The sequence below is a fragment of the Carya illinoinensis genome, chromosome 4 (assembly GCF_018687715.1).
Source record: "Carya illinoinensis cultivar Pawnee chromosome 4, C.illinoinensisPawnee_v1, whole genome shotgun sequence".
Lineage (NCBI taxonomy): Eukaryota > Viridiplantae > Streptophyta > Magnoliopsida > Fagales > Juglandaceae > Carya > Carya illinoinensis.
In genome coordinates, this window is record NC_056755.1 from 43,062,001 (window position 1) to 43,081,743 (window position 19,743).

Consider the following 19,743-nt stretch of genomic DNA (forward strand, 5'->3'; position numbering starts at 1 on the left):
TCTTTTTTAAAACAATTGTGCAGCATTTACAATTCCACGACTATATATAGTATTGCTCATATATATATATATATATATATATATATCAAAGGTTTGACCCAAATAAGATTAGAAAATATATATTTACAAGTATAATCATCCATTTCTTCAACTTATGTTTGGCAAGATTTACATAGATTACTCTACAATATTAATTAATGTTATTCATATGAATTTTCAGTTTGTATAATATATATATATATATATATGAGTCTCATACGTTATATTAATCTCTTTTCGAGTTTGTCCATCCGATACTTCAGACAAATTATTAGAGATGATCTCTATAATTTTACAAAAAAAATTATCATTTGTGACGAATTATATGCAACGAGAATCAACTAGTCAAACATAAGTAATTAGTTTAATTTTCACAATAAATAACTGACAACATGAATTGAGCAGTTTTCTTGTAGAATTTGAATGCATGAGTATAGATTATATGGAAATACTGTCTAAATTTTTTGTCCAAATTAGATATTCTAACTTAGAAATCTAGATAAATAAAACATTAAAGATTTATATAGAGTTCATACTGCCCGAAAGCTCACACGAACAATATAAATGTAGGAGAATCCTACATCTATCTCTCCTCATGCTTCGGATAGAAAATTTATACACACTCCTGGATAATGGATGCTTAATACAAGAATACTATATATGAAAGCTAAAAAATGTACAGTTTCATCTATTTAAAATAAGGGAGACACAAACTCATATCATATAATTATTATAATTTTTTTAAATTTTAACATAAAATATAATAAATAATTTAATTTCTTTTAAATTTTAAAATAATAATATTTTATTTAATTTCTTAACTTCCATCTGAACTCAATTTTACTCAACCCCACGTACAAAAGCAGCCCAAAGTGACCATGTACTGCTAGCTGTTTTATGACCAGTTGAACTCAACTTGCATGCAAGGTTCATGAACTGGAACCATTACCCTTGCTCTTCCCAGCCAGATCCGCACGTTTTATTTGACGGCCATCCAGCCAATAAAATTGCGACATACCCTGACCCACATATATGAAGAGAGAGAGAGAGAGATTTCCTGGAAATTGTGGTACTCTTTGGACTATTTCGTATCGGCACGCTTTAAGCGACCGGCGCCGGCGTGCTTTTGTCTTTTTGTGTGCGTGTGTATATATAGCCCTTAGTGGCCTCACCAAAATGCTGAGCTTTGAGTTCCCATCCACTGAAGCAATATCTAGCCAGATATCACGAAGTCGCTTAACTTTCTGAAAACACAACAATTAATAAAGAAAAAATGGTGAGAGCTCCATGCTGTGAGAAGATGGGGTTGAAGAAAGGTCCTTGGACCCCTGAAGAAGATCAGATTCTGATCACTTACGTTCAACGCTACGGCCATGGAAATTGGCGAGCACTTCCAAAACAAGCTGGTAATTCATTTGCAGACCGCTTCAAAACGATTTTTTTTAATCTAGGAGCTAGCTTAGTTCTTTTTCTAATCAATATGATGCGTATTAATTAATGCATGCAGTAGTTTTGAATCTTTCGCTTTCTTTTCCAGGTTTACTGAGGTGTGGAAAGAGTTGCAGGCTCCGGTGGACAAATTACCTGAGACCAGACATCAAAAGAGGAAATTTTAGCAGAGAAGAAGAGGATACAATCATAAATTTACACGAAATGTTAGGCAATAGGTCGGTATACATAGACTAATCGATCCCTGGCCACTCTTCCATTTTGTCTCTCTTTTTTTTTTCTTTTTCTTTTTCTGGGTTCAGGTAGTTCATGGAAAGAAACTTTCTAACCTCAAAATCATAGAATTTAAGCTTGAATTTGCATGGAAGCAATGGCTTGTTGTTTAAACTTTACTGATCATTTGCATTCAGACTTGCTAGCTTCAATAGTTTCTAGCATCTAGCCACTGTTTTTAGCATCTAGAGATGGAAATTGGGGGACGCAACTCACAGCAGCCTCTCTCTCTCTTTTTTATTTTGGTTTATGAAACATGTGGGGATGAAAAGATTCCTGCTTGTGACACTGTCATGTGCTTCTACAGAAAATCACGTGTTGATGAAAAAGATACTCCCAAATAATATATATGATGTGATGACATAAAAAATGGCAAAAATTAATTTGAATCCTTTTTAATTGCTGGAAAACAGGATTATAACATTGTTAACTGAGCACGAATCCTGATCGTGATTCTACTTTGTTTGCTTTCAGATGGTCGGCAATTGCAGCTAGGCTACCAGGACGAACAGACAATGAGATAAAAAATGTTTGGCACACCCACTTGAAAAAGAGGCTCGTCAAACAACACCAAGACAGTACCCCAGCAGCGGCCAAAAGAAGTTGTGCTCCGGCCACCAATACGTTCGAATACTCTCACGTGGCTAAAATTAATGAACTAGAACCCATGAATTTTCCAAGTCATGATGCAGCATCTGAGAGCCCAGAACATAGACCAGTCTCCCCACAAGAATGTTCAAGTGACTTGTCATCCACGATCACCATGGCTGACATTAACAGCGACAACAGTGGGTACCTGAAAGCCGAATCCCCAGGAAACTTCCCGGAAATGGATGAGAATTTCTGGTCAGAGGTGTTGTGGACAGAAGATTCGGGGGAGGTGAATGATTTTTCTGCTGCAGTTGGTGGTGATCATCTTGATCAAGAAGTTCAACTTCCATTTTCTCCAATAGGGACATTAATGGAGCCTGTCCATGCGTTTGGTTCAAACATGCACGATAGCATGGATTTTTGGTTCAACCTTTTCCCAAGGGCGGGGGAATTGCCAGATTTACCAGAATTTTGACCAAAGTCATGTTTGGTTGTAATTTTATTTTTTCATACTTTTTTATAATTTTTCATGTGGGAAATGGATGTCAAGTTTGTTGAGCCTTGGAACAGAAGAATTTATATGTTCAATATGACAGATATTGAATTTTGGATTTATTGTGGACCACTATATTCTTTAGAGACAGAGACTCGATAGTCAAACAGCAACATGACAGAATATCAGCAGAATTAATCCAAGATGTCTGCTTGTGTTTCAGTGGTTGTAATAGCACGTTTACCATTCATTGTCCTCTCCTTGCATTATGTAAAGAAACGAGAAATACCAAGAAAAGATGATCACGAAAACATCTACATCATGCTCGGAGAAAGAAAATATATTGATCCATGCACGGATCGATGGAGGACCACCCGCACGTACATGGCTATAGTCATGTACAACTCTAGGATGCATATATATTTGTTAACTTAAGTTCCTTCAATTTTAATGTACGTAGTTCCATCTGCCACCTTTCTCATCGATCCCACCAATACAGCGAACTTACAATCCTCAACTTTATCTCTATGCATTCCCTCTCACCTTAATATCTCTCATTCAATCTTGATAACACTATCTAGCTCCCCCTGCATGCATATGATAATGTTAATGCTTTCCCTCATGTACTACTCCGTAAACCATTATGTTCGTGAGTCGCACCAATGATCATTGCTTGACAAGAACAATTGTGAAGATGGTGATTAGCGTCGGCAACATTAAATATCACTAAATTCACCATTTTATATAGATTCATCTTCATTATAAAACTTACTTTAACAATATATTCATGTGAAACCAATGATTCTGAGTCTCAGAATATTCTAATATAGTAAGCAGTGGATTCCACATACTTAAAGCAGTGGATTCCAGATCAGATTCAGACTTACCAACTTACTTTCGTGTCTGATCATTCTCATGCCGATTCAAATAAAAAATGAGGACAAAAAAGAAAAACTCGTTGTTCTTTTCTTTGGCATGGCTTGCTTTAAACTAATTAGAAGACAGCGAAAAATGATGGTGACGGGCAGGAGTACGTTGTAACTAATCCAAAGACAGTACTGCATCATGTGTAAATTGTGCCAGAGACTACAGATCGAACTCCACTGATCCTCTTGGTACTGACACGTAAAAGATTGTTCATATTTTAATTTCTTTTAAGGAAAAATCTAGTTATAAACAATTTTATTCACCAATATGGACACTTATCTATTGTGATTAATCAGAAAGTAAATTTTATTAAAAGAACAAGTTTAGTTATAAGTATAATTATATACTAATATGTGCACTAATTTATTGTGATTGGATAAAAAGTAGATTTTATTGAAAATAGTGCTAATTTAAAATTTAAGTATAAAGGAATCAATATTGATACGCAGATTAGTACATGACTTTATTTGTATGTAGCAAAACTCTTATTAAAAATAATATAAATTTAAATTTTGAATATAAATACATGTATTAGCATTGGTACGCAAATTATTATGTAAATTCGTTTGTACGTAACAAAAGTCTTTCTTTAATCATCCTTGTGCATGTTTGTACTATATTTTTGTTAGGTGATTTGGGTCTTTCTTAATCTCAAAAACTAGTTCAAGAGATGAAGTTTTTCCTCATACTTATAAATTGACCACCAGCCCATTCTACAACTGATGTGGGACAACTCTAATAATCTTCCCCTCACATATTGGGCCTTAAGTCAAAGCAGCGACAATCTATTTCTCCTGCGAACTATTGGGTCTGAAATTGTTGGTAAATCTAGACTCTAATATTAGTGTTGGTCAGTCTTAAGCCTCTCTCAACCTCAAAAGCTAGTTCAAGAGATCATAAACTGGATTTTTCTTATACGTATAAATTGACCACTAGTTCTTTCTATAATTGATATCTGACAATTCTAATATTTTTTTAAAATTTAAAATAGAAATAAAACTTTTCAACAAATTAGAAAAATGATAGTTTATAAATTGTCGTGACTTTATACAAATAAGTTAAATGCGAACTTCCTCTTATCGGAATAGATCGATCACCTCAATTTTTAAACTTTTTCTTCGTGAACTTTCTTTGTAAACTCCGACACTTGGACAACGTAATGGAAGCACCATCTTTTTGAAGCACAGATACGCTAAACAATAGTACAACGTCGGTCTACGTGGTCGGCAAGAGGATACCATGAGATGGTCCTTTATTAATTAATTAGCCTCTTTTAATACTCAAAAGAACATGTTGAACACGGGTCGTTGAGTAAAAAGAGAGAGAAAACCCAAATCACATCAACTTGAAGCATGGATTTTTGTTACAGCCTACAGAGACATTGAATAGTTGGACTCACCATTATTACACTTGAAAAAAGAAAGGGATAATGTTGTTTTTTGTGGGAAATAATTGAGGTTAAAGTTGTGGCTGCTGCTAGAAAAGTAGCAGGCCATACAACATTGCTGTATACTGTTGGAGTTCAAAGACTGGGAAAATGATTTCACCTTAATAAAAAAAACCAAGATAAAGCATTCAGATGGTAAATTCTTTTATTTATTTTTTCTTTGATTAGACTGTTGAACATGATTAAAAAGTAATAATTCTTTTCCTTATTCTAAGTTTGGCACCGTCAATCATTCGTGTACCCACCATGCGACATATTTTAAGTTAATAAAAATAATTACTGGAAATATGTCATATTAATATAGAAAAAGTAATGTTAATTATATTTAAGAAAAATTTACAACTTCTCCACATATAAGCTATTAACATGCTAAAAATTATAAAATCTAAATTTTAAAATAAAATTGACAAAATGAGTCTTATACATAAAATTATAAGTAAATATAGCACTATTCTATTCCATATTTAAACTAGCATGATTTGGGAAGCACAAATATCTATTTGATAAACATATTTTGTGTTTTTTTTTTTTTTTTTGAGAAATTTTGGATAAAAATGAGTAAGATTATATTGGTTGTAATAAATACTAAGTAATTTGAAATAAGTACTTAATGTTATGAAGTCATAGAAAAGAGAGAGTCATAACGTATTATAAAACTTTTAAAAGGAGAGAGAAGGAGATAGAGCTCAGAAAGGTTATGAAACTTATGAATTTCTTAAAAAATTCAACGATATATATAAACGTACAAAGGGGACTATGCTAGCACTATGCACTATGCATATATCGGCCAACTCACTATGCTAGTACTATGCTAGCACTATGCACTATGCATATATTGGGCAACTCACTATGCTAGTACTATGCTAGTACTATATGCTAGTACTATGCTAGTATTATCCACTATGCATATGTCGACCAACTCACTATGCTAGTACTATGCTAGCACTATGCACTATGCATTTGACGACTAGATAAATGTGGTCATACAATTCAATATAGTTTATAACACTTCCCCTTTGGATGACCATATTTAAAGAATATACCTCGTTAAAACCTTGCCAAGGAAAAACCCTGTGGGAAAAAACCACTGGCGAAGGAAAAAGAGTACAGTATTCATGTGTATCGCCGAGTGCTTTAGGATTGCCTCATTAAAACTTTGCAAAGGAAAACCCAGTGGGATAAAACCTTAGCGAAGGAAAAAGAGTACAATCAGCACAAGTCTTCAAGACATTACTTCCCCTGAAAAGTGCATGATAACAGGTCTTCAAACCTCTGCATTCCAATGTTCTGCATAATCTTCTTAAATGTTGCAGTTGGTAATGCTTTAGTGAATAAATCTGCCAGATTTTTACTTGACCGTACCTTCTTGATATCAATTTCAACTTTCTTCTCATGAATTGCAATGATCTTCTTGTCTGTATCTGAAAGATAACTTGCATCTGTACATCCAACTAACTGTGGACTTGATCCATGTTGATAAAATAATCACAACTGGATCTTTCTGCTTATCACTACTCTTCTGGAGTTGTATTCTTCTGGAGTTCTTGTAAATAATATCGTTAGTGGAGAATTCATCAACATTAAACCGCTAACCTCATTTTTTAATAAAAACGGTGGCCAGCCTTTTAAGATCAGACAAGCATCGCGGATTTTCAACTCCTCTGTAGGTGTCAGGCGTGCTGTCAGGCACCGCAGCTGTCAGGCGTGCTGTCAGACGCCGCAGAGCTATGAAGCTATATTCCATCTCTTTTCTCTTGCTTCACGAGAGATGCTGTATCATAATTTTCTTTATAAAAGAAATATTCAGTTCATTTTCATTCGCATCTCATCTTCTTCACTTTTCTGTAATCATACTACATTTTTACTCTGCAATCTATTTCTGCATTCTTATCTTGCAATCTCTCTCTGCAATGGCTCAGCAATCTTCTCAGGGTCAATATATGAGGTATTCTGCACCTCGTTCATCAGCTGTTCCTGCTTCTACCACAGGTTCTATCATGCAATATAATGATCTGACTCGTAGGTCAGATAATAAAGCTATCTATGAGCTTGTGAGTCTCGGTACCCGATACTCATCATTCATTGTCGCATTTTCTCAGCGACTGCAATCCAAAACTTGTGGAGTTGACAATCTCCACGAGAATATTGCTATACTTCAGCGACTTCTTCTGGAGTCCAACATGAAGATAGAATCAAAAAAGAAAGAGAATAGGAATTTAAAATCCTTGCTTAAATCTTCTTTTCGATTGCCCACCCTTTTAGATAGGGATGCTATGCAGATTCTTGAAAAACAAGAGCGTTTGAAGAATGAGGCAAAGTGTCTCAAATTTTTGTAATTCTTGCTTCAAGATAATAAAATAATATTTCACAAATATTCATATTTGTGTTTCTATCTTTTGGTAGATGTTCTGTGTGCTCCCTTTTATTTCTTCTTTAATAATGCACACTTCATATCAAACCCATAATATGAATCTGAAATACTAATTGTATTAAAAGATGGTATTTCATGACTAATAACATCATCCATCTTCCCCTTGAAGCTGCAAGGGTTTCAGATTTATATTTCAAATATGTGCAATTTTTATGAGCTCTTCTGGAGCCTCAATGACATTTAAATCATATATATAAACTGCAATAATAGCTTGTTTTCATTTGCGTTTGGATTGCTTTAGATCATATAAGGATCTTTGAAACTTGATAGAATACATATTTCCAGATGTATTCATATTAGAAGCTTCAGACATTTTCTGTCATTCAGGAATTTTCATATATATATCATGATCCGATGATCTATATAAATATGCAGTTAACCATGCATATCCAAACTCTCGGTAACTTTCAAGCTAATAAAAATCTCAATATGATTTCAACCACTTTAAAATCATATCAATATTGTTTCTTCGAGAAACTAACTTGTGATTTCTATATCACATTTTCATATTAAAAGTTTCAGGCTTTTTATATCATGTATATAAATATCCACTGATATTTAACAAAAATCACCTCTTTAGGTGTTTGGATTTCAAGTCCATATTTATCACATTTTACTTAGTGATATCAATTTTGCTGGAATTGAGAAACTGACTCGTGATTTATATATCACATTTTTATTTCCTTTTCATAAATACCCACTGACATTCAACAAGCATCACCTCTTTAGGTGTTTGGACTATAAGTCTCAATGCATCATATTTTACTAGTGAATCAATTCTGCAGGAATTGTTTCTTTCAAATTTGGTCAATATTTTACGTCGTATTCTTCGACGATTTTTGATTCACTTTCATCATTACTTCTGGTAATGTCAATTGCCATCTCATATGGAAATACATTGTCGACAACGATTTTATTTCTATCCATAATTTCTCCATTATTCATGAAATGTAACGAGATCTCGTTATTTTCAGGTACCTGTCCCTCTTCAAGGGAAGACATTTTTATGAAAAACCTCTTCAGGAGGCACTCTTCAAGAGTTTATATAGGAGAATTTTATACAGAGAATTTGGATGGATTTTATTACTTGTTTTGTGGGTATGGCCTCTTCAGGAGCACCAAATTATTTGTGCCTTTCTCTTTTGAGATAATCTATCTTTTGTATCGATAAGTCTCACATGCCTTTATACATATTTTTAGACTGCTGAATTTCTTAATTGTCCTACAGGGACTTCAATCCTTGCTGGAATTTTAGCAGCTAGAATATGAGACATTTTTATCTTATTGTATCCAAAATTTAATTATCATCTGAACTTCTGGTTCACATATGATAATCAAGATAACGTCGAATAATTTCATCTTATTTGCTTCAAGCAAATTTTTCTTTTCATTTCTGGTGGTCAAACTTTATAGTAAAAGAATCTTCTGGTTCTTTTATGGACGTCCATATGAAAATCATTCGACTTATCGTAATTGATTTTGGATGATCAAGATAACCATGAAAAGATACAAATATTTTAAATCATATAACCTTTTGATGCATCATAATATTTGATTCAATAATTTGTATAATATCATCTCAAAGAGAAAGCTTACAGTTTTTCCAATACGAGCTTCTGGCCCAAAAAGATATTCATTATCACGTCCAATCTCTTATTTTCTTTGAATGAAACGCATCATTCTTTTCACTTCAGGGAATAGAATGATATAAATTCATTATCATTCACTTCAGGGAAGGATGTAGATCTGGTAAGACATGAATAATGATTCTTATCAAAAGCTCATTATTTTGCTCAGTCACTGATACAGATTTAGAATATATTGTGAACGTTTGCATTTCATATTGCTACTTCAGGAGCATACTCGATATTGCTACTTCAGGTGCATAAATCATAATGAGTTTTTGGTACAAGTATCACTCATATGAGATACTCAATAAAATTATTGATTTAGGGCGATCCTTCAGGGATGCTCTATTTCCATTCTCAGATAAATCATATCATCAATAAGTATAAAAGAATAAATAAAACTTTCATTACTACAAAACATTGCAGAATATAAAAATATTTTATAATAAGATAAAGGAAATACATTAATTAAAAAGGAACACTTTCATGATCAACTCTACCACTAGAATCCTCAAAGAAATCAGAAACATCAAGACTTGTAATATCTTCTCCATCTATAGAATCTAAAGCATATGATGGTTCAGTAAAATTTGTTTCAAATTTCTTTGTTTTTTCTTTTATAGAAGATTGGTATAAGTCAACCAAGTGCTTATCTGTACGACAGATACGAGCCCAATGTCCAGTCATACCACATCTATGGCATCCATCTTCATCTTTCTTTAAAAATTTGTTTTGGGGACCTTTTCCCTTCTCTGAGTTGAATCACTTCTGGTGGTACGGTGTATATTTATTATTGTCCCTTTTAGTATAGTCACTTTTAGGACCTCCACTTCCATAGTTTTTCCTACCACGTCCACGCCCTCGTTTTCTTTGAAAAGATGCACCATTCGCTTCTGGGAATGATGTAAATCTAGTACCATTCACTTCAGGGAATGATATAGAACCAGTAGGACGTGACTGGTGATTTCTTAACAAAAGCTCATTATTTTGCTCAGCTAATAGAAGACAAGATATAAGTTCAGAATATTTTTTGAACTTTCGCTCTCGATATTGCTGCTGCAGGAGCACATTCGAGGCATGAAAAGTAGTATATGCCTTCTCTAACAAGTCATCATCAGTGACTTTTTCACCACATAATTTCAATAGCGAGCTAATTTTAAAGAGTGCAGAGTTATACTCACTAACACTCTTGAAGTCTTGCAACCTCAGGTGCATCCAATTATGATGAGCTTTTGGGAGGATTACAGTTTTCTGGTGTTCATATCTCTCCCTTAAATCATTCCACAAAATAAGTGGATCTTTCACCGTTAGATACTCAGTTTTTAATTTTTCATGAAGATAGTGCCGAAGGAAAATCATTGCTTTAGCACGGTCCTGCAGGGACCCTTGATTTCCTTCTTTAATTGTATCTCCCAGGTTCATCGCATCCAGATGGATCTCAGTATCAAGGATCCAAGATAAATAATTTTTTTCAAAAATGTCAAGAGCAACGAATTCCAATTTTGTAAGATTTGACATTTTTTACATATATAAATCAGGAATATAAAAATATATTGAAAAACTTACTTGAAGTAGAGGACTACTAGCTTCAAAATCGTCAGAACTTTCGTGCTGATAACGTGTTATGAAGTCATAGAAAAGAGAGAGTCATAACATATTATAAAACTTTTAAAAGGAGAGAGAAAGAGATAGAGCTCAGAAAGGTTATGAAACTTATGAATTTATTAAAGAATTCAACGATATATATAGGCGTACAAAGGGGACTATGCTAGCACTATGCATTATGCATATGTCGGCCAACTCACTATGCTAGTACTATGCTAACACTATGCACTATGCATATGTCGGCCAACTCACTATGCTAGTACTATGCTAGCACTATGCACTATGCATATGTCGACCAACTCACTATGCTAGTACTATGCTAGCACTATGCACTATGTATTTGACGACTAGATAAATGTGGTCATACAATTCAATATAGTTTATAACACTTAAAAAACATTAATTTGATTTGATAAACCTTTTACAACTGTTTGAAATCTTTGGATTCCTAGATTGAGCAAATATTGAATGGAAAATTGGATAAGTTACTAGCTACGTATACACTGATGGAGCGATCTTCTGATCAATGTGCTTAGAATTGAAATTGTATTTGAATTCCAAATTGCTTGCGGCCCACTGTCAAAGTCAGCCTAAAGATAATACTTAAGTGCAAATATTGGTAATTGTCGATGTCTGTCTCGGGCTAGCTAGAGGTGACCAGAAGTTGAATATGCTTTGATGCGTGGTTGAAGGTCCTTGTGGTGTACATCCTTGGCATGCGCTATAAAATAAATAGAAAAGAAGGATAAAATGGATCACAAGTGTTCGGTATTAACCATACGTCGATCCATAAGTCTTGGAGATATAAAATGATCTTTAGTATATATAGTACGTATAAGCTTTCATATTTTTTTATTCTCTTGTATAATGGTTATTATGGAAAAAGAAATTAAGGAGAAGAAGAAGGTGACCAAGATGCATGCTAAAGTGATCAAAATGGTGTGGTTTCATAAAATTTGTTAGATCTACTTTATAATAAAAATAACTTTATAATCTGACGTATAACATCAAATCACATCAGTTTGTAAATTTATTTTTATATAATTTTTTTGTGACTAAATTTTTTTATTGGTTTTTAATCTGACTTGCCTCATTGTCTTGAGCCTAATCAAATCACAGCTTTATGTCTTCACTCTTTATTACAGTGGATCAATTTACACTTATTAGACTTTATCCCCAATAGTAATAATAATAAGAAGCAATTAAAATATTGAAAGACTAAGGAGATGTTATTGAGAATGAAATGAGATGAGAATTTATAAATAGTAATAAAATAATTTATGAATAATAATGAAAGAGCACTGCTACTATATATGCCGCTTGCAGTTGACCGCTGCAAGTGGCTGCTAAGCTAAAATCACTTTTTAAATTTTTTTTATTCATTTTTTTATCATTTTAAAATATTTTAAAAAAAATATAAAAAAAATCAATATACTAATAGTCACTTCTTTAATTATTAAGTAAAAAGAAATTAAAAAAATAGAATTGATGAGTGGTCATTTGGAGCGGTACACTTAGGGCAGTATACTATCATTTCTCAGTAATGAAATAGTTTGAGATATGATATTTTATTAGATTTTGGGAAAGAAGAGAAAAATTGAATAAAGAATATTAAAAAGTTATAATATTATTTTTATTTTAAAATTTAAACATTTTGAATCATTTTTTGTGTTTTATCTAAAAATTTGAGAAGATTTAAGATTGGAAATTGAAAATATTTGTATTTAAATGATGTTTAGGAATGAAATGAAATGAGAGAAGTTGAAATGTGATTAGATGAAATTTATCACCAAACAACCCCCAAGTAGGATCATATTTATTATAATTTAAAATTTTAGATATCATCAAAAATCCAAAAAAGAAGAAAATATATGAAATATGAGAACAGAAAACCTATTGGGCTTAAAGTTGTAGTGGTGTAAGCCCAACCCGATTTATCATGTGTAAGATCCGTGTTGCATTTAAGAGAGCCACTTCAGACCGGTCGGGTAATTAGCTTCAATCACACCAGCAAATCACAAGCTGCCACGTAGGAAATGTTGCAAATTACAACATAGACTCGTACACAGGTGATTATTTTTTATTTTTATAGTTCTGATCTTTCCCCCCAACCTCCGTCGCTCTCTCTCTCCATCTTTCTCCCCCCGCCGCCACCCGCCCCCCAAACACCACAAACACCAAAAACCCCGTGATCTGCTCTTCCCCTTAACAAATCTCCAATTGTTGCTCCCCTCAACCGAGAGATTTGTGGCCATCGACGAGGTATGGGTGAGGGTATTCCCATTTGGATGTTTATTTACGTTTCTGATGATTTTATTGGCTTTAAATGCGTCGTTTGGATGCTGAGAAAATGTTGTTTCTGTTTGGATGCGAAGAATTTTTTTTCTACTTGGATGCTAAGAAAATATATTGTTGTTTGGATGGTGAGAAAATATGGGATCCTAGTTATTCTTCATTTTGGTTCTCAGAATTTGCCCTTGTCCTTGCTCACGCCTCATGGATCTCATATAAAGGATAGCCCATAAACGAGAACAGGTGAAAAAAAAATCTATAAAGTACTGGAAAGGCTGAAATCTCTGTAAAAGAAATGATATTGAACCCACCAACTTCTGCATGCTATTTTATATTGAGAAGTAAAACTAAAGATTGCCAATGCTTCGAAACTCAGGAAATCAGTCATGCTCATCCATCCTGGCCCGCTCCTATTTTTGCCTAATTTATTTCCTTTCTTCTATTTTCTTTGGGTGAGTATGGATTGAGAAAATGGCTTCGAATCAGAGAAAAAATGGCTTCGGGGGAGAAGAAAGCCTTCGAATCGGAGTGATGCTGAGAAGAAAATAGCTTCAAGGGAGAAGAAGGGCTTCGGGGGAGAAGATGAAAATGGCTTCCGGGTAGAAGGACTCTGGAGAGAAGAGGAAAGAGAGGGGAGAAGGGAAAAGGGGGAGGAGGTTTAACTGGATACCCATCCACCGTAACTACCATAAATCTACTATGTGTTGGGTTTTCACTTGCTGGATGTAAAAGAAAAGAGTTTTGTTAGGTATAAATATAATCGCGTGTGTATTAATATTAATTTATTTATATTTAAAATTTAAATTAATATTATTTTTAATAAAATTTACTTTTTAATCAACTATATTATATTAATACATAAATTAATACATAATTATATTTATAACTATATTTTTTAAATACGAGATATTCCGTCCATTTAATTACATCACACTAATAGGATTAAACATAAAAGAAAACGTGGTCGTTTTGATGCAAATATAAGAAATAAATGGAGCAGAACCGCCTCACCGACTCGCATATTGTCGTGGCTTCGAATATTATCTCTCCACAGGACCATATCCTTCTCTAAATTTCTAGGGTTTCTGATTGCAGATTACGGATTCCTGAAACCGAAGAGCGAGCTTGGGGTGTTAGGATCTACCTGGGCCAAACATGGCGACCGCTTCAGGTACTGTTTCTTTTAAATTCCGCTATTGCTCTTTTCCTCACGAAAATCTAGTTTGCCCTATTTTCCTTTTACGTACTATGATTTTGAAAATCTTCTGGGATCACCTGGGGCTTCCGTTTCTTAATTCGCATATTGATACATATGAACCTTATGTTGCGTCTCTGAGTTGGGATTTGGCCGTTTTGCTAGATTGGTTCCCAAGGTAACACTTTTAGGGATTCCTTTAGTTGTTTTTTGTTGGTGGGGGAAATTTAATTGTAGTGGTGCTTGGAGAAAAGGTTTGTTGTCTTGTCTGGCGAATGTATTTTGGTCTAGTCCCCACATCTGTGAAGTGTTGTCCTTCCTCTTCCTTGACCGTTAAACATTTTTACTCTTCCAATAATTATTTTTGTGGTATGTTGGGGCTTGCAGTTGCTTTCAAGTCTAGGGAGGACCATCGTAAGCAAATTGAATTGGAAGAGGCGCGTAAAGCTGGGCTTGCACCAGCTGAGGTTGACGAGGATGGAAAAGAGATCAACCCTCACATTCCCCAGTATATGTCATCTGCACCTTGGTATCTCAACGCTGAGAGACCTGTAAGTACATTCCTTCTTGATTTATCATTTAGTTCCACATATATATCTGGAGAAATTGAAGCGTCATTATTAATATTAATATTAATATTAATCTTATTATTATTTTGTTTTGTAGAGTTTAAAACATCAAAGGAAGTGGAAGTCAGATCCGAATTACACCAAGTCATGGTATGACAGAGGTGCCAAAATTTATCAGGCTGATAAGTACAGGAAGGGTGCATGTGAAAAGTGAGTGATCTCTTCCTCTTTCCCTCCCTCTCCCTCTCCCTCTCCCTTCATCACAACCGCCTCCTTGCCATCCTAGTAATTACTAGCCCAAAAAAAAAAAAAAAAGGAAAAGAAAAAGAACGACACCATAGACTAGCAATACCTTGCCTAGTTCCAGTTGGCTGTAATGCAATAAACTGTGGTTTTTAGCCCGTGTACCCCCTGCCCTTCTTGCCAACTACAAAGAAACCTAGGTTTTTATTTATTTTCTCGATTGCACAGTCAGGATAATTATTTTGAAATGATTCGTAACAGCTGTGGATCCATGACACATGATGCAAAGGCATGTATGGAAAGACCCCGGAAAGTGGGAGCAAAGTGGACAAACAAACACATTGCACCTGATGAAAAAATAGAGACCTTTGAGCTTGACTATGATGGTAAACGGGACCGTTGGAATGGATATGATGCATCCACCTATGCCTATGTCATTGAGAGATATGAAGCAAGGGATGAAGCTCGAAGGAAATACCTGAAAGATCAACAGCTTAAGAAACTTGAGAAAAACAATAACCAAAATGGTGAGGCTGAGGTAAGCGATGAGGATGATGATGAAGATGATCTCAGGGTGGATGAAGCCAAGGTTGATGAGAGCAAGCAAATGGACTTTGCAAAGGTTGAAAAGCGTGTACGCACAACAGGCGGTGGGAGTACTGGAACTGTGAGGTGAGAGCTCCCTTCTGTTGCCACTTATTTAATGCCATCCAACCGCAGGAAAAAAGTGTGTTTTTTTTTTTAATCAGAAAACATAAGCTCTTCCATGGCTGCCTTTGCTTTACAACTATGGGGTTGATATATTCACCCTTACGGGTTGGAGGTTGTATGTATACTGAAGTATATAGTTTGCAGGAACTTGCGTATTCGGGAGGACACGGCAAAATATCTTTTAAATCTTGATGTCAACTCTGCGCACTATGATCCCAAAACACGGTCTATGCGTGAAGATCCTCTTCCAGATGCAGATCCGAATGAGAAGTTCTATGGGGTAAGTGATCTTGAAGATCAGATATTTTTTTTTTGCAATTTGCAAGGTTATATTATGTATTAATCTCACTTTTATCTTTTATTTTTTAACCTTTGTATGTTATAGGGAGATAACCAACATAGGAATAGTGGTGAAGCTTTGGAGTTCAAGCAGCTCAACATCCATGCCTGGGAAGCATTTGATAAGGGGCAAGACATTCATATGCAAGCGGCTCCATCCCAAGCTGAGTTGCTTTATAAGAATTATAAGGTCATTAAGGAGAAACTGAAGTCCCAAACAAAAGACACCATATTGGAGAAGTATGGAAATGCGGCTACTGAAGAAGACATTCCGATGGAGCTTCTACTAGGACAAAGTGAAAGAGAAGTTGAATATGATCGTGCTGGCAGGATCATAAAAGGGCAGGTATGGTTTATATCAATGGTTTACTCTTTTTTATCGTTAAGAGGCAACCCTTCAAAGCTGAGCAGCAGTAATGTTGTTGTGGTGGAAGAAAAATAGGACCAGTTGGAAGAGCGGGAGTGGCTAAAACAGTATATTGAATTGATAAACGTTTCCAGACTTCATACTTCATATATGTTCCTTTTTTTTGGGGTTTTGTTGTGCTTTTTTTTTTTTTGGGGGGGGGGGGGGGGGGGGGGGGGGGATCTATCCCAATGCATAGTTATAACTCCTAATTTTGCAATCAATGTTCGAAAAGAAGAGTTGGGGGGTTTTTGGACTAGGTTACTATGTAGAGTATTGAGGGATTATAATCTAATGCGCATTGTTATTAGATTCCCAGGAGCTGATATTGCTCCTTTGTGATGTTATATGGTTGTTTCCACTGAGACAAAATACATTGATTGGTGTACATGTATCTTGTACATGAATGATTTTTTTTTTTTTTGTAAACATTAGACTGTAAAACTATTAATGCATAAACAATGCCAAAGGAGGTCAATCTTTGATGTTTTACTTCCTGCTTATGTGTTCTTGCCTCATTCTATTCACAGGAGAAAGCACTTCCAAGAAGCAAGTATGAAGAAGATGTTTTCATCAACAACCATACAAGTGTTTGGGGTTCATGGTGGATGGATCATCAGTGGGGTTACAAGTGCTGCAAGCAAACGATCCGAAACAGCTACTGCACTGGTGCTGCTGGAATAGAAGCTTCTGAGGCTGCAACAGATCTTATGAAGGCTAATATTGCTCGTAAGGAAGCTACTGAAGGTGTGTTCAGTTCCAGTCATTTTTCTGGGTCCTATTTTTATGGAAATAGGAAGCTTATGTGTTGATTATAAATTAAAAAAACTTATTTACCAATAAATAAATAAATAAGAAAGCGTATATATTAATTTTTTATAGTTTATTATTGCTGCTTATATGGCTTTAGTCTATATTTATTTAACTTGACATTGTATTATGAAACATTACAACAGAGATACCTTCACCGGTGGAGGAGAAAAGGCTTGCTACTTGGGGAACTGATGTCCCAGATGACTTGGTTTTGGATGAGAAGTTACTGGCTGAAGCACTTAAAAAGGTGAATGAAGGCCTGACGTTCAATAACTATTATTTTCATCTTGCTCTTATTATTCTTTACAGCTTTGCCAACAATCTCGGGTGGTATGGGTCTTGGTGTTTGTAACTTCTGCATTTAATGTAATTTAAAAAAAAAAAAAAAATCTACACTCAATGCTATTCACACCTTAAAACTTGAATTGTTTCTTAGAAGAAGTGGAATATAAAAGATTAGGAGCAATCTAGCTCTAGACAGGTCAAGAGCTGCCTGTGAATTTATATTTGAACTGGCCTAACCTTTAGTTATATATTTTTAGATTTTTAGTTAAGATCAGTTTATTGGAAGTGTTCCCCATGTACATTATTGTTGACTAAAAATTATGTGGCTTGGACAGGAGGATGGAAGGAGGAGAGAAGAGAGAGATGAGAGAAAGCGCAAATACAATGTTAGATGGAATGATGAGGTAAGATCGTTCAATTTCCATGGTTGAACCAGCATCTGAATTGAATGCTGAACTTCGTGTTATAAACTGGTGCTAGATTGTATGGGTGGATTTCTAGTAGATTGTCATAATTATTTAATCAATTGCAGGTTACACTTGAGGATATGGAGGCATACAGGATGAAGAAAGTACATCATGATGATCCAATGAAGGACTTCTTACACTAGTTTCAAATGTTCCATGAGCTTCTTGCTACAAGCCATGAAGCTTTCTTTCTGCTGCAAGCTGGATTTACTCGAAGCTGCTTTATAATGCAATCACACTATTATAGCAAACTTCCTGCTCCAAGTACACTATTATAGCAAACCAGTCACTGTTTTTTGCTTGTGCTCTTACTTTAAGCTCCATTTAGTCGAGAATGAATCCTTGTTATTGCACGAATGTGTGAACTCTCTGTGTATGTATGTAAGCTTCATTTAGTCGAGATTGAATCCTTGAAGCGTGAGAGCACCAGATGTGTATGTATGTATGCTAAGAAGCATTCGTTTATCTGACTGATGATCGTGTTTTACTCTTTCTACCCCTTGTGGAGAATATTTGTAGCTGTAAGGGTCATACTTCTATATATGTATATGTAAACTCAAAAACAAAAAAAAAAAACAAGAGAGAGAGAGAGAGAGAGAGAGAGAGAGAGAGAGAGAGAGAGAGAGAGAGAATGTTGAAAACACGTAGCCAAATTGCAATATTATCATATTGGCGTGCCGATGGTGATGCATGCATATATATAAATATATAAATACACACACGTGAAGTTCCATAGCTTCTGATGGAACTTGATGTCTCTTGTAAAAAATAAGGTTTAACTACGGCAGGTGATTATCTTTTGAAAAAATGTACCTCTACCAGGTAAAGAGTAGAAATGGAGAATACGCACTCGATTACTATACCCTACCGCTCCTTTGCAATGAACGCCTACTCGTTCTTAGAGCACAAGTATTGGCTTTTGGCTTGTCAAATTTTGATTAACTATGCCAAAAGTAGTCTGCATTTGGAGTAGCTGAAGGTCAAGTTTTGAGTTACAGTAATTTTATATATTTTTTCAAATTTGATTAGTCACTATTTATCTCTAAAATAATATTTTACTCCAAAAACATTTTCATAAGTATTTGTTGGATAATTAGGTTGAGAGAAAAATAGTTGGGAAACAATAATTTTAAATAAAAATTAAATTATTAATTAATATATAGTATATTTGCAAAATATTAAAAATAAATAAATAATTATTATTAAAATATATAATATTTTATTATTATTTTCACTTTGGGATAGATAATCCAATGTAGATTAAAATCTCAATTGGTTTTAACTTTAGTCAAAAGCTCTAGTTTTAGTTAAATTTTAGACTTGACAATAACTAGATCATTGCCAATACTCTAAAAGTGACCTCTCTGTCACTACAAGGTTCAATCTCATTAATGCTACCCTATCACTACCTATTTACTACTTATAAGATATTAAGATTTTTTTTAATTTTTTTATCATTTTCTTTTAAGTATTTTTTTAACATCCTTAGCCATTAAGAAAAAATTAAAAAATATATATATAATTTTACTATATACAGTGA

The 19,743-nt window shown here is 34.4% G+C and overlaps 2 protein-coding genes across 3 annotated transcripts; both read left to right on the forward strand.

Annotated features, from left to right (window-relative positions):
• The first annotated feature begins 1,210 nt into the window (after window positions 1-1,210).
• On the forward strand, window positions 1,211-2,967 carry LOC122306840 (transcription factor MYB4-like). The gene is made up of 3 exons (XM_043119359.1): window positions 1,211-1,445; window positions 1,577-1,706; window positions 2,236-2,967. Exons 1-3 carry the CDS (start codon window positions 1,313-1,315, stop codon window positions 2,825-2,827), a joined length of 855 nt encoding a protein of 284 aa, XP_042975293.1. The 5' UTR covers window positions 1,211-1,312; the 3' UTR covers window positions 2,828-2,967.
• Window positions 2,968-12,999: 10,032 nt separating this feature from the next.
• On the forward strand, window positions 13,000-18,699 carry LOC122308539 (pre-mRNA-splicing factor SLU7-A). Of its 2 annotated transcripts, none has more exons than XM_043121915.1 (11): window positions 13,000-13,145; window positions 14,271-14,346; window positions 14,758-14,921; window positions 15,037-15,149; window positions 15,444-15,854; window positions 16,038-16,173; window positions 16,279-16,578; window positions 17,169-17,385; window positions 17,595-17,698; window positions 18,072-18,140; window positions 18,269-18,699. In XM_043121915.1, exons 2-11 carry the CDS (start codon window positions 14,331-14,333, stop codon window positions 18,344-18,346), a joined length of 1,608 nt encoding a protein of 535 aa, XP_042977849.1. In that variant the 5' UTR covers window positions 13,000-13,145; window positions 14,271-14,330; the 3' UTR covers window positions 18,347-18,699. The 2 variants fall into 2 exon arrangements, with proteins under 2 accessions (XP_042977849.1, XP_042977850.1); XM_043121916.1 differs by lacking the exon at window positions 13,000-13,145 and adding an exon at window positions 13,750-13,900.
• Window positions 18,700-19,743: the final 1,044 nt, after the last annotated feature.

Bases quoted from the DNA above. Each gene is read 5' to 3' on its own strand.
- LOC122306840 (XM_043119359.1), top strand. From the start codon at position 1,313: ATGGTGAGAGCTCCATGCTGTGAGAAGATGGGGTTGAAGAAAGGTCCT. The intron at 1,446-1,576 runs GTAATTCATTTG...TTTCTTTTCCAG, and splicing joins AGCACTTCCAAAACAAGCTG to GTTTACTGAGGTGTGGAAAG. The intron at 1,707-2,235 runs GTCGGTATACAT...GTTTGCTTTCAG, and splicing joins CACGAAATGTTAGGCAATAG to ATGGTCGGCAATTGCAGCTA.
- LOC122308539 (XM_043121915.1), top strand. The intron at 15,150-15,443 runs GTGAGTGATCTC...GATTCGTAACAG, and splicing joins AGGAAGGGTGCATGTGAAAA to CTGTGGATCCATGACACATG. The intron at 15,855-16,037 runs GTGAGAGCTCCC...TATAGTTTGCAG, and splicing joins GGGAGTACTGGAACTGTGAG to GAACTTGCGTATTCGGGAGG.